This window comes from Tiliqua scincoides, chromosome 5 (assembly GCF_035046505.1).
Source record: "Tiliqua scincoides isolate rTilSci1 chromosome 5, rTilSci1.hap2, whole genome shotgun sequence".
Classification (NCBI taxonomy): Eukaryota; Metazoa; Chordata; class Lepidosauria; order Squamata; family Scincidae; genus Tiliqua; species Tiliqua scincoides.
In genome coordinates, this window is record NC_089825.1 from 132,356,700 (window position 1) to 132,370,236 (window position 13,537).

At 45.2% G+C, this 13,537-nt stretch overlaps 1 protein-coding gene across 1 annotated transcript; it reads right to left on the reverse strand.

The window, feature by feature from the left end:
• Positions 1–6,923: 6,923 nt before the first annotated feature.
• Positions 6,924–7,880, reverse strand: LOC136653582 (olfactory receptor 6X1-like). The gene has a single exon (XM_066630473.1). It carries the CDS (start codon positions 7,878–7,880, stop codon positions 6,924–6,926), a length of 957 nt encoding a protein of 318 aa, XP_066486570.1.
• Positions 7,881–13,537: the final 5,657 nt, after the last annotated feature.

Genomic DNA, 13,537 nt, shown 5'->3' on the forward strand with positions numbered 1-13,537 from the left:
TGACAACCGAAGAGTTAACAGCTTTAGAGCCCAATCCTATGCATGTCTACTCAGAAGTCAGTCCATTATAGTCAATGGGGTTTCCTTTTTCCCAGGAAAGTGTGGATAGGATTGTAGCCTTAGTATACAACTGGGTCTTGATGATGATGATTTAAGTAAATTCAAAAATAATTGGAAAAATATGAATTAGCATTTGACAGCCACAGAGAAAATTAAATAACTCTGAATGAAATATTCATTCAGAGTAATCTCAGTAATCTTGAATTACTGGTTTTTACCATAACCTGAACAAGTTTGGGGTCCTGCTGGAAGAGCCAACAACTTTTAGGTGCAAAGAGAATGCGCCCTCTGTTTTTAGCACATACACTGAAATGTAAAAATTTCTTTTAAAAAAGGATGGATGGGTAATTTATTCCTTTAGAACAGTGATTTTCAGCCACTGTTCCGCAGCACACTGGTGTGCCACAAAAGGTCTGCAGGTACGCTGTAGGAGTTTGGGGGGGAGTCAAATATTGGTAGGTTCATTGGGGGATGTGAGCCCCTGGCCAACAGTACTGTGTGCCTTATCAAATTTTTTTTATTTTTATTTGGGGGGGGGGGTAAAAAGATGCCTTGATCATTTTAGCACCATCGCAGTGTGTTGTGAGATGCAAAAAAAAGTTTGAAAATTGCTGCTGTAAAGAAATGGAGACCTTGGGAGATCTATGTTCTAAGAAATTCTCATGAGATATATTGCCTCCAATGAACTGGGGATTGTTTGAGCTGTTAAACTTCTAATTACATTACAATATAAACTTTTGTCAAGTATATCTCATGACAAAGGAATCATTTGTTTGGAACAATTCTCATGGGAATGATTTTGAAGAAGTTAAGACTTCTCCCTTACCAATTAATCATGTTAATTAAGAAACAAAGTTTTTTTTATTTTGTTTCTGTTTTTTTACAGATCTAACTTTCCAAGCATTTGAGAAAAAGACAGGATGAGGATATGTTTCTGTTGGGACAATTGCAACACTTGTTCCCATGTTGGGCTGTAAGATATATTTGCTTTCCAAAAAAGTTGGAGAGGAACCAAGGAGGAAAAAGGACATACATTATAAAGATATTTAAACCATTTATATTACAAATTTCACATATAATTTATATCATCACATATTTCACTCGCTATATGTATACGTTTAGGAAAAGTTTCCAAATATCCACAAATATATCAGTTTATGGATGTCATCTGCCAGCCATTTGCTCAAAAGTTTACAAGCCAAAAGACCCTCAGTCCATTGACTAATAGAAGAGGGGCGTTTACCCTTCCAGTTTTTCAGTATCAGTCTTTTAGCTACCATAAGGTCACAGAGAGTCCATTTCGGCTGTCCCACTGTCGCAGAAGGAGGGAGGAAGGCCCCCCTTCTAAGCCCACTTTCCCGATTGATGTGCAGAAATAAAGAAGGTTGCGTTGAAAGGTGGATTTGGCAAGGAAAACTGGTTTATTTCTTTTTTATTCCAGATCCAGGTACAATGTACCCCCTGAACCCTCGTCTTATGGGCCCTGGTATGTACTAAATGCTGGACAGTCTTTGACCTGGTAATCTTTGGGTCTGATTGTGTGTGTGCTTGCATTGACATCCCATCGTTCTTCTGTTGTGATACTCAAGATGGCATCCACAGCATTCCTATTTGGGCTACCATTCAGGAACTGACCAAACTGGACTTGGAAAAGTGGCTGCATCATTTAGATCTAGTTATACAAAGCAGACAAAGGTCTTATACAAAGGCAATATATATATATGTCTTATATGTCTTATATATAAGACAATATATATATATGTCTTATATATAAGACAAAGGTCTTATACAAGACCCGGGATCAGAGAAAAGTGGAGGAATTTGCACAAGCGCTTGAGGAATCTCTTCCAGGCCCGGCCGACGCAAACGCATCCAACAGATGGGAACATTTCAAGAATACCGTTTACAACACCGCCTTGTCCATATTCGGCAAGAAGACCAACAAGGCGGCAGACTGGTTTGAAGCCCACTCTGAGGAGTTGACACCAGTCATTGAGGAAAAGAGGAGAGCTCAAGCAGCATACAAGGCCTGTCCCAGTGAGCGCAACCTGCAGGTCCTCCGAACTGCTCGCAGCAAAGTCCAACAGACTGCCAGGAGATGTGCTAACGACTACTGGCTCCAGCTCTGTTCCGAGATACAGATAGCAGCTGACACGGGCAACATCAAGGGGATGTATGATGGTATCAAGCAGGCCCTAGGTCCAACACAGAAGAAAATTGCCCCTCTGAAGTCTGCCACAGGCGAGGTCATCCAGGATCGGGCGCAGCAGATGGAACGCTGGGTGCAGCACTACTCTGAGCTATATTCCAGAGAAAATGTAGTCACCGAAGAAGCACTGAACAACATTGAGTGCCTGCCTGTGCTGGAAGAGCTTGACAGTGAACCAACCCTAGAAGAACTTCACGTGGCCCTGGACTCTCTTGCCTTTGGCAAGGCACCTGGAAAAGACAGCATCCCTGCTGAAGTCCTAAAATGCTGCAAAGAGATCATAGTCACTGAGCTGCATGAAATCCTCTGTCTCTGCTGGAGAGAAGGTGGAGTACCTCAAGACATGAGGGATGCAAACATCATCACGCTGTACAAGAACAAAGGTGACAGGGGTGACTGCAACAACTACCGCGGCATCTCTCTCCTTAGCGTCGTAGGAAAGCTGTTTGCCCGAGTTGTACTAAAGAGGCTCCAGGTACTTGCAGAGAGCGTCTATCCAGAATCGCAGTGTGGATTCCGAGCCAACAGGTCCACCACTGATATGGTATTCTCCCTTAGACAACTGCAGGAGAAATGCAGGGAACAACGACAGCCACTCTTTATAGCCTTCATAGATCTCACAAAGGCTTTCGACCTGGTCAGCAGAGACGGCCTCTTCAAGATTCTCCCCAAGATTGGATGTCCACCCAGGCTCCTCAGCATCATCAGATCTTTCCACAAGGACATGAAGGGCACTGTTGTCTTCGATGGCTCCACATCAGACCCTTTTGACATCCGAAGCGGAGTGAAGCAGGGCTGTGTTCTTGCACCAACCTTGTTTGGGATTTTCTTCGCTGTCCTGCTGAAGCAGGCCTTTGGAACTGCAACAGAAGGCATCTATCTCCGGACCAGATCAGACGGAAAGCTCTTCAACCTCTCCAGACTGAGAGCAAAATCCAAAGTCCAGCTGAAATGTCTGCGTGACTTCCTCTTTGCCGACGATGCAGCTGTCACTACCCACTCTGCCAAAGATCTCCAGCAGCTCATGGATCGTTTTAGCAAGGCCTGCCAAGATTTTGGACTGACAATCAGCCTGAAGAAAACACAGGTCATGGTTCAGGATGTGGACTCACCTCCCTGCATTACAATCTCTTCGCATGAACTGGAGGTTGTCCATGACTTTGTGTACCTTGGCTCAACGATCTCCGACACACATTCTCTCGATACCGAGCTAAACAAGCGCATCGGTAAAGCAGCTACCACGTTTTCCAGACTCACAAAGAGAGTCTGGTCCAACAAGAAGCTGACGGAACATACCAAGATCCAGGTCTACAGAGCTTGCGTCCTGAGTACACTTCTGTACTGCAGCGAGTCATGGACTCTTCGCTCACAACAGGAGAGGAAACTGAACGCTTTCCACATGCGCTGCCTCCGACGCATCCTCGACATCACCTGGCAGGACAAAGTTCCTAACAACACAGTCCTGGAACGTGCTGGAATCCCTAGCATGTATTCACTGCTGAAACAGAGACGCCTGCGTTGGCTTGGTCATGTCGTGAGAATGGATGATGGCCGGATCCCAAAGGATCTCCTCTATGGAGAACTCGTGCAAGGAAAGCGCCCTACAGGTAGACCACAGCTGCGATACAAGGACATCTGCAAGAGGGATCTGAAGGCCTTAGGGATGGACCTCAACAAGTGGGAAACCCTGGCCTCTGAGCGGCCCGCTTGGAGGCAGGCTGTGCAGCATGGCCTTTCCCAGTTTGAAGAGACACTTTGCCAACAGTCTGAGGCTAAGAGGCAAAGAAGGAAGGCCCATAGCCAGGGAGACAGACCAGGGACAGACTGCACTTGCTCCCGGTGTGGAAGGGATTGTCACTCCCGGATTGGCCTTTTCAGCCACACTAGACGCTGTGCCAGAACCACCTTTCAGAGCGCGATACCATAGTCTTTCGAGACTGAAGGTTGCCAATACAATACAAAGCAGATTGCACAAAACTGAGCTTCTCATTTTATAAGCAAACACATTACACAACGTTGGCCGCAATCCTAACCAACTTTCCAGCACTGACATAAGGGCAATGCCGCTCCGAGGTAAGGGAACAAACATTGCCTTACCTTGAGGAGGCCTCCATGACTGCCCCCCAACTGCAAAATGCAGCACATGCCCCACTGGCACAGCTATGCCAGAGCTGGAAAGTTGGTTAGGATCGTGCCCAAAGTCTTCTAAAGGAACAAACTGTGCCTGGAGTGCGTATCAGGATGTCAGTTATCAGCAAAATTCAGTAGGGTCTATGGCTGGCTTCCTTGATGGGGGGACTTAAACAATACAATGAATCAGCAACACAAGAAGGCAGTTCAAGTTTGCATGCAGTACTTAAGCAGTGATTGGGTTAAAACAGTACAATGAATACAGTAATGTAGTAGGCAACCTTCAGTCTCGAAAGACTATGGTATCGCGCTCTGAATGGTGGTTCTGGAACAGCGTCTAGTGTGGCTGAAAAGGCCAATCCGGGAGTGACAATCCCTTCCACACCGGGAGCAAGTGCAGTCTGTCCCTGGTCTGTCTCCCTGGCTATGGGCCTTCCTTCTTTGCCTCTTTGCCTCAGACTGTTGGCCAAGTGTCTCTTCAAACTGGGAAAGGCCATGCTGCACAGCCTGCCTCCAAGCGGGCCGCTCAGAGGCCAGGGTTTCCCACTTGTTGAGGTCCACTCCTAAGGCCTTCAGATCCCTCTTGCAGATGTCCTTGTATCACAGCTGTGGTCTACCTGTAGGGCGCTTTCCTTGCACGAGTTCTTCATAGAGGAGATCCTTTGGGATCCGGCCATCATCCATTCTCACGACATGACCGAGCCAACGCAGGCGTCTCTGTTTCAGCAGTGCATACATGCTAGGGATTCCAGCACGTTCCAGGACTGTGTTGTTTGGAACTTTGTCCTGCCAGGTGATGCCGAGAATGCGTCGGAGGCAGCGCATGTGGAAAGCGCTCAGTTTCCTCTCCTTTTGTGAGCGAAGAGTCCATGATTCGCTGCAGTACAGAAGTGTACTCAGGACGCAAGCTCTGTAGACCTGGATCTTGGTATGTTCCGTCAGCTTCTTGTTGGACCAGACTCTCTTTGTGAGTCTCGAAAACGTGGTAGCTGCTTTACCAATGAGTTTGTTTAGCTCAGTATCGAGAGAAAGAGTGTCGGAGATCGATGAGCCAAGGTACACAAAGTCATGGACAACCTCCAGTTCATGCGCAGAGATTGTAATGCAGGGAGGTGAGTCCACATCCTGAACCATGACCTGCGTTTTCTTTAGGCTGATTGTCAGTCCAAAATCTTGGCAGGCCTTGCTAAAACGATCCATGAGCTGCTGGAGATCTTTGGCAGAGTGGGTAGTGACAGCTGCATCGTCGGCAAAGAGGAAGTCACGCAGACATTTCAGCTGGACTTTGGACTTTGCTCTCAGTCTGGAGAGGTTGAAGAGCTTTCCATCTGATCTGGTCCGGAGATAGATGCCTTCTGTTGCAGTTCCAAAGGCATGCTTCAGCAGGACAGCGAAGAAGATCCCAAACAAGGTTGGTGCAAGAACACAGCCCTGTTTCACGCCGCTTCGAATGTCAAAGGGGTCTGATGTGGAGCCATCGAAGACAACAGTGCCCTTCATGTCCTTGTGGAAGGATCTGATGATGCTGAGGAGCCTGGGTGGACATCCAATCTTGGGGAGAATCTTGAAGAGGCCATCCCTGCTGACCAAGTCAAAGGCCTTCGTGAGATCTATGAAGGCTATAAAGAGTGGCTGTTGTTCCCTGCATTTTTCCTGCAGTTGTCTAAGGGAGAATACCATATCAGTGGTGGACCTGTTGGCTCGGAATCCGCACTGTGATTCTGGATAAACGCTCTCTGCAAGTACCTGGAGCCTCTTTAGTGCAACTTGGGCAAACAACTTTCCTACAATGCTAAGGAGAGAGATGCCACGGTAGTTGTTGCAGTCACCCCTGTCGCCTTTGTTCTTGTACAGCGTGATGATGTTTGCATTCCTCATGTCTTGAGGTACTCCACCTCAAGTACACATACAGTGTACAGTAATTGAGTGTAATACTCAATTACATACAGTAATGTAGGAGACACTTAAACAATTATTGAAGATGCCAGACTTCCTCCCACAATGTGTGACCACAGGGAGGTGGAGGTTGTGTAACCATGAGCTTGTGACTTGACTTGATTGTGGCCTGTGTGCTGGAAGAAGTTTAGCCTGCATGATATTTTAGTAACATAACCAGATATAGAGAAAATCACAACTAAAAGGCAAAAGGGGATTTTCACGTAACGCTACCACCATCTTCCTTGCTGGTCTTGCTTCTGCGCTATATTTGGGGAGAAGGAACTGTACAACTATGTTGGAACTGCTCAGATACATTTTTTACTAATGGGACAAGATTCATTTCTTGAACGTTCTCATGGAACTACCCACTGGTCCTCTATACCAGCAGCTCTCAAACTTTTTGGAGCCCTTTACACTCCAAACAAGTGTCTTGGGGAGCCCCAGGGCTCCAAGAAGCACACATTGAGAAACCTGCTCCATAGAGGAAATCAAAAACATACATGGAACTAGGAATTTCACACTGCTCAAGAAAGGATATTCAATTATTCTTTCTGGCATTTTCTTTATTAGAAGGTTGCAGGTCCGCCTACGAATCTGATTGGAAAGCCTCTCTTTGAGGGGAACCCCCTTTTTTACCGACTGCTCTCCTAAAGGCTTTCTTCACTTCCACATTCCTGATGGTATAAATGTAAGGGTTCATCATAGGAGCAATGACCGTGTTCAGGAGGGCCACCACCTTGCTGAATTGAAAGGAGGAGTGCACGTTCGGCCGGATATACATAAAAATAATGGCTCCATACGAAATGGAGACCACAGTGAGATGAGAGGTGCAGGTGGAGAATGCTTTCTTCTGCCCACTAGCAGAAGGAATGCGCAATATGGTAGGGATGATGTAGATGTAGGACAGCACAATCAGAAAGAGGCTGATGACCACAATGGAGGTGGCAGAGAGCAATGCCACAAACTCAAGCAGGCAGGTGTCAGAGCAGGCTAGACTTAAGACGGGTCCAATGTCACAGAAATAATGGTTGATGACATTGCGATCACAGAAGGGCAAAGTCCAGACCAAGGAAGCTTGGAAGAAGACATGTACAAATCCTCCCAACCAGGCGCCCATAGCCAACTGGATGCAGACTGTGTTGGTCATGATCACTGGGTAGCGAAGAGGTTTGCAAATCGCAATGTAGCGGTCAAAGGCCATCGCGGTCAGGAGGAGAAGTTCTATCTCCCCAAAAGCGAAGACAAAGAAAATCTGAGTCATGCAGCAACAATAGCAAATAGTGGTTCTTGCAGTGAGGAAAGTCTGCAGTAATTTGGGGATCACGGTGGTGGTGTACGAGATCTCCAGAACGGCCAGGTTGCACAAGAGGACGTACATCGGGGTTTGAAGCTTTTGATCCAGGAAGACAATGATGAGGATGAATCCATTTCCCAGGATGTTTAGACTGTACATCAACAGAATCACTGAGAAGCAGAGGCCACGAATGTGGTTAAGGGAGGGGAATCCCAAAAGGACAAATTCAGTTACTTTTGAAGTGTTCATTGGTATCAGAAGGTGTCAAAGAAGCATCAGGTGATCTAGAAAGCAAGATATTCAGATAAATAACAAATGTTATCTTTGCAGCATGGTTTCAGAACAAAGATGCGGGCATATTTTTGGTTCTACTTTGTGCCTTCTTTCATCTGCTGCACAACACTAGTCACCAGAAATCTATCTTTTAACAACTGTTACAATTTAAAACAGGCATATCACTCTTAACAGCATTCTTAATATTATCATATTATGAATGGACATTGCTTAACTAGATCAGTGGTTCCCAAAAACTTTAGCACCAGGACCCACTTTTTAAAACAACAATCTAGCATGACCCACTAGACAAAAATAGAAGATCTAGAAAGAAATAATATTTTTATCTATTGTTAATAATAATTGATTATTAATAATCAGAGCTGTACTCACAAAGCTGTTAGACTCATGTGTGTACAGTATATGTGTGTAGACATTTGCTAGACCCTCCCTAGAAATGGAGTTCAAGGACTGTTTCCCCAAACCTTTAGGGTAGGGATTCTCAAACGTCTCGGGAATAAAACTCCTTAGGTAAGTCTTTGTGAGGGAGGGGGGAAATTGCTAATGGGGTGGTGTGTTTTTTTTTACTTACAGGGGGCTGCCGCTAGGTCCAGGAGGTGCGCGAAGCCCAGGCTCCCCTAGACTGAATACTGAATAAAAATAGAATACTAGAATAATACAATACTAGAATACTGAATAAAAGAGACCGGAAACCACCAAAAAAAGTACAGTTGTTTTGTTTGCTTCAAAAACCTTTTGCAACACACCAAAAATCAGCTTGCAACCCACTGGTAGGTCCCAACCCACAGTTTGGGCAACAATTAAACACTGATCATTATAGAGTAATTCAGATAGAGTATGAAGTTGTCCTTGAAAATCCCAGTTATTTAAGTAAGGCTGCAATCCTACACACACTTTCCTTGGAGTAAGCCCCATTGAATACAGTAGAAATTACTTTTGAGTAAATATGCATAGGATTTAGCTATGAGAGTATTAAGGACATGGAAACCAACAGGATCGAGGCTGCAGTCCTATGCATGCTTACCTGGTAGTAAGTTCCATTCAACACAATGGGACTTACTTCTGAGTCTGTATGCATAGGATTGTGCTCTAAGAATTATTTGAATTCTGAATTACATGCTCAGGGTATAGTCTGGCTCATAAGGAGATTGTTTATGGGTAGATCAAACAGTTTGCTTTGCTGCAAGATTTAGAAAATTTTTTTTTTTGTCTTAGCGATAATTCTTAAAAATCACACATTATCCTCAAAGCATCAATTCAGCGCCTAATCCTTTTAAAAGAATTCAGTGCAGCAGCTCTCCTAAGCCTCAGAACAGCCCTGCTGGATCAGGCCATAGGCCCATCTAGTCCAGCTTCCTGTATCTCACAGCGGCCCACCAAATGCCCCAGGGAGCACACCAGACAACAAGAGACCTCATCCTGGTGCCCTCCCTTGCATGTGACATAGACCATTTCTAAAATCAGGAGGTTGCATATACATATCATGGCTTGTAACCCGTAATGGATTTTTCCTCCAGAAACTTGTCCAATCGCCTTTTAAAGGCATCCAGGCCATATGCCGTCACCACATCCTGTTGCATGGAGTTCCACAGACCAACCACACACTGAGTAAAGAAATATTTTCTTTTGTCTGTCCAAGCCTACTTACTTGGAAGCAAATTCCTCTGGTGTCGATCAATTTGTGAGGATCAGGACTGTGTTCACTGAGTTCCATTCAGAAGATCAGACACTGAAAAATTGAGCATAAATAATTCTTCTGTCTTTCTTCCCATATTATATTAGTGGTGCTACATCTGAAGTTAGGACTTGAGTACAGCTTAGAAATGCAGAAGGGAAAGTGCCTGTTCCCTTCTCTGACTACATAAAAGAACAACAGAACATGTGATGAATTAGTAATACCAGCTTCACATCCTTTCTGTTTGCACTTGTTGTTTAGAAGCTGCTTAAATGAGAGTGGCATAATGATCTTGTTCCTTCTGGTGATAACCTCCAAGCATCTGCGCTTTCCTATGGGAGCAGTTTCTAACAATGCTCTCAGCACAATCTACACCACCCTCCTAAGCATGTCTACTTAGAGCTAAGTTCAACAAAGTCCTAAGCTGCAATCCAATATACACATTTTCCTGGAAGTAAGCCCCATTGCACACAAAGGGACTTACTCCTGGGAAAGGGTTGGAAAGGGCATGGGAGCAGGAGTGACTGATCCTGGGTGCTGGCTTGGCATGGTGGACCTTGGATTGATGCTGGAATGGAGTCACACTTGGAGTACTGCGTTCAGTTGTGGTCCCCACATCTCAAAAAGGACATGGTGGGACTGGAAAAGGTGCAGAAGAGAGTGACCAAAATGATGACTGGGCTGGGTTACCTCCCTTATAAGGAAAGTGTACAGCATTTGGGGCTCTTTAATCTAGAAAAAAAGATCCTGAGTGGGAACATGATTGAGACATACAAAATTATGCAGGGGATGGGTAAAGTGGATAGAGGGATGTTCTTTTCTCTCTTGCACTGTTACGTGAAAATCCCCTTTTCCAAGTTGTGATTTTTATATCTGATTATGTTATTTTGGATCATACAGACCAAGCAAGCAGGCCACTTCTCCCCCAGCACATGTTTCCAAAGGCCCTGGTCAGGCTACAAGCACATGAATTACACAACCCCCACTTCCTTGTATGCATTGTAACCTAATCACTGTGCCTCCTGATTCAATCACCGTTATGCAAAACAAGCATGCACCTTCGGAGGAAGAAGTCTATTGTTCTTTTGTTGTAGCTTTATCACTCTTAAGCACCTTATGCAAATTGCCTCCCTCCCCCAGAAGGTCAGCCTGGCTGGTAAGTTGGCTTCCGGTTCATCATGTCTTTCTTACATACTCCACATGTACCATTGTGTGTACTGAGCATGCACATCTAGGACAGCTGTAGGATACTTCCGGGTCATTCTAGGTCAGCCATAACCCTTTAAGAGGAAGCTCCAGCCACATGGTGTCTCTCTCTGGCTGCCTTCCCAAGGGAGAGGCCCTTCCTAAGACTCTTTCCCATCCAACTGCTCCCCAGGACAGGTAAATATATCTTGCGTCTAAAACTCTCTCCCTTCCATCCTACCTATTTCTCCCCTTCTTCCCCCATCTTTAGTTAGCAAGCAGGGTTAGGCAGACCAGGGACCCCTAAAATCCTTCCCTACAACCTATCCTTTTCTGATTCCTTATCGGATACACCAAATACATAGCACATGCAGCCATCTTAAAGCTAGGTACACTGTATCCAAATACTAGGATTCAAGTAGACATATACTTACCATTTTTCCTTTGATTGAAAGTTACCTTTCTCCCAGTCTCCTCTTTAAGCTAAACAAGGGATTTCTTTGCTTTACGCTGTCTTGCTATCCAGCCTATGGTCCTAAAGTTTCCAAAAGGGTAATTTAATAACTCCCTTAAACATAACAGCCCTTTTTGGTAACAGCACAACTCCGGAACCAGGGGACATCCACTAAAACTGAGTGTTGGGAGAGTTAGAACAGATGTAGTAGAGCAGAAGCGCTGGGCTTTGAAATGTTTTAGCATACTTGGCAACCTAGCAGACACATCTGCTTCTGCGCAGAGTAAACGCTGTTGGCCTTGGTATTATGCTGAGTGTCTGAGCCCAGTGCTGTAAACAACAGGATGAGATAGGAAGCGGTCAGACTTAAGAATGTGTTGTTGCTAGCTAGCGTTCTCTCTAACCGAAAGTAACATCAGTTTGCTCTGTATTGTTGGAGGAGGGTGAATAAAAGGCTGGAGAGAGGTTGGCATGGGGGCTTCCCTGCTTTCTCTCTCTCTCTCTCTCAGCACTCCCCCTTTAAAACCTGTCTCCGTGTTCATTCTGCCTCTCTAACTTCTAATGGCTTCTGCATCTGCTCCTGCACTCCATCAAGCCACAAGGCTCTAAGCCTTGTCTGCTTCCCAAAGTTGTTGCAACAAACAGACAAAAGAAAATATTTCTTTACCTAGCATGTAATTAGTTTGTGGAACTCCTTGCTATAGGAAATGGTGATGTCATCTGGCCTAGATGCCTTTAAAAGGGAGTTGGATAGATTTCTAGAAGAAAAGTCCACCACAGGATACAGGCCATTATGGGAACATGGAACCTCCTGGTTTTAGGCTACCTCAGAATGCCAAGTGCAAGGGTGTGGTACCAAGAAGCAGGTCTCTTGTTGTCTTGTGTGCTTCCTGAGGCATCTGGTGGGCCACTGTGATATCCAGGAAGCTGGGCTAGATGGGCCTATGAACTGATCCACTGGGGCTTTTCTTATGTTCCTAGCGCAGGGGTGCTCAAACTTTCAACTTTAGGGATGCTGGACCTTTAACAAGTGTATCGAAGAGAGAATTTCAGCAGGTGTAGCTTGTCATCTGTGGGATGACAAGTTGCACCTGCTGCAATTCTCTCTTCGATACACTTGTTAAAGGTCCAGCATCCCTAAAGTTGAAAGTTTGAGCACCCCTGTCCTAGCGCAAACCAAAAGAGAGGCTGAGCCCCACAGGGCCAGATAAGAGGCAGGCAGTGGCAGCAGTCGCTTGTGGGGTGTGCGACTCCAGCCTATCACCTGAAGCACTTGTCTGTCTTGGGTGTCTGTCTGTCTTGGGTGGACCATCCATGATAGAGAATCCGCAACAGAAAATTAGGTTAAGAATTCTTTCTTCGTAAGACATTTAAAACCACGTTGCTGCAAGGAGATAGTATCAAGGAGTGTTCATTCATTCGTTTTTAGAAGCACCAGGGTATATTCAGTGTTGTATAGAGTGAAAGTCAAGTCTCTGCCCTGAAGGGCTTTCAATCTGGATACTGACACAAAAGAAACAGCAGGAAGGGATGGATGGAGGCCAGGGGAGATCAGAGAAGTGTGTGGCGTAGCTAATGATCGTGTAGCCTGTTGCCAAGCTCAAAATGTTGCCCCGGAAGTGACATCACACGCAGGCTTTTTAAAAAGTGAAAATTGGGAGGAACCCACCTCCTCCCCCCAGCAGTTCACCACCCACTTGCTCTGCTGCCTCCCTCCAGTCAGTGGCATACCTAAGACATCTATCTGCAACCTGGAGTCAAAGAAGATTTTGTAGCCTCCCCCCCCCCCGCATGACAAAATCAAATTTAATTAAGTAAATAAATAAAAATTTATTGATTCCATGTTGCATCATAATAACATCTCATTGGCACTCAGAACAATCAGTCTCACAGGTCAGTTTGGAGTTCAGCAAATCTACTTTTTGTTCCACAAGTCAGTTGTGTTTTCATTTTCTAGTTAATTGGCCACAACTTTTGAAAGAATACAGATATTCCAATACAGTTTGCTTCATTGCGTTCAGCATTAAATTACCTTTCCAATGATATATGACATGATAGTATTATTCATACATACCAAGATTTTCACAATTTTGGTCACTAGTGTCAACCTCAGCTTGTTGCCCCCCCCCAAGCTTGATGTCCAGTGCAGCTGCTACCCCCTGCACCCCCTTAACTACGCCACTGTGCATTTACCTGTTTCAGTTACAGGTGTTTCTATTCCGTTTCAGTAGGGAAAAGGGCTCAGGTGTTTTGCCAAAAGCCTCATGGAAAATGTGGATTGATTCAGTCCCATCCAAA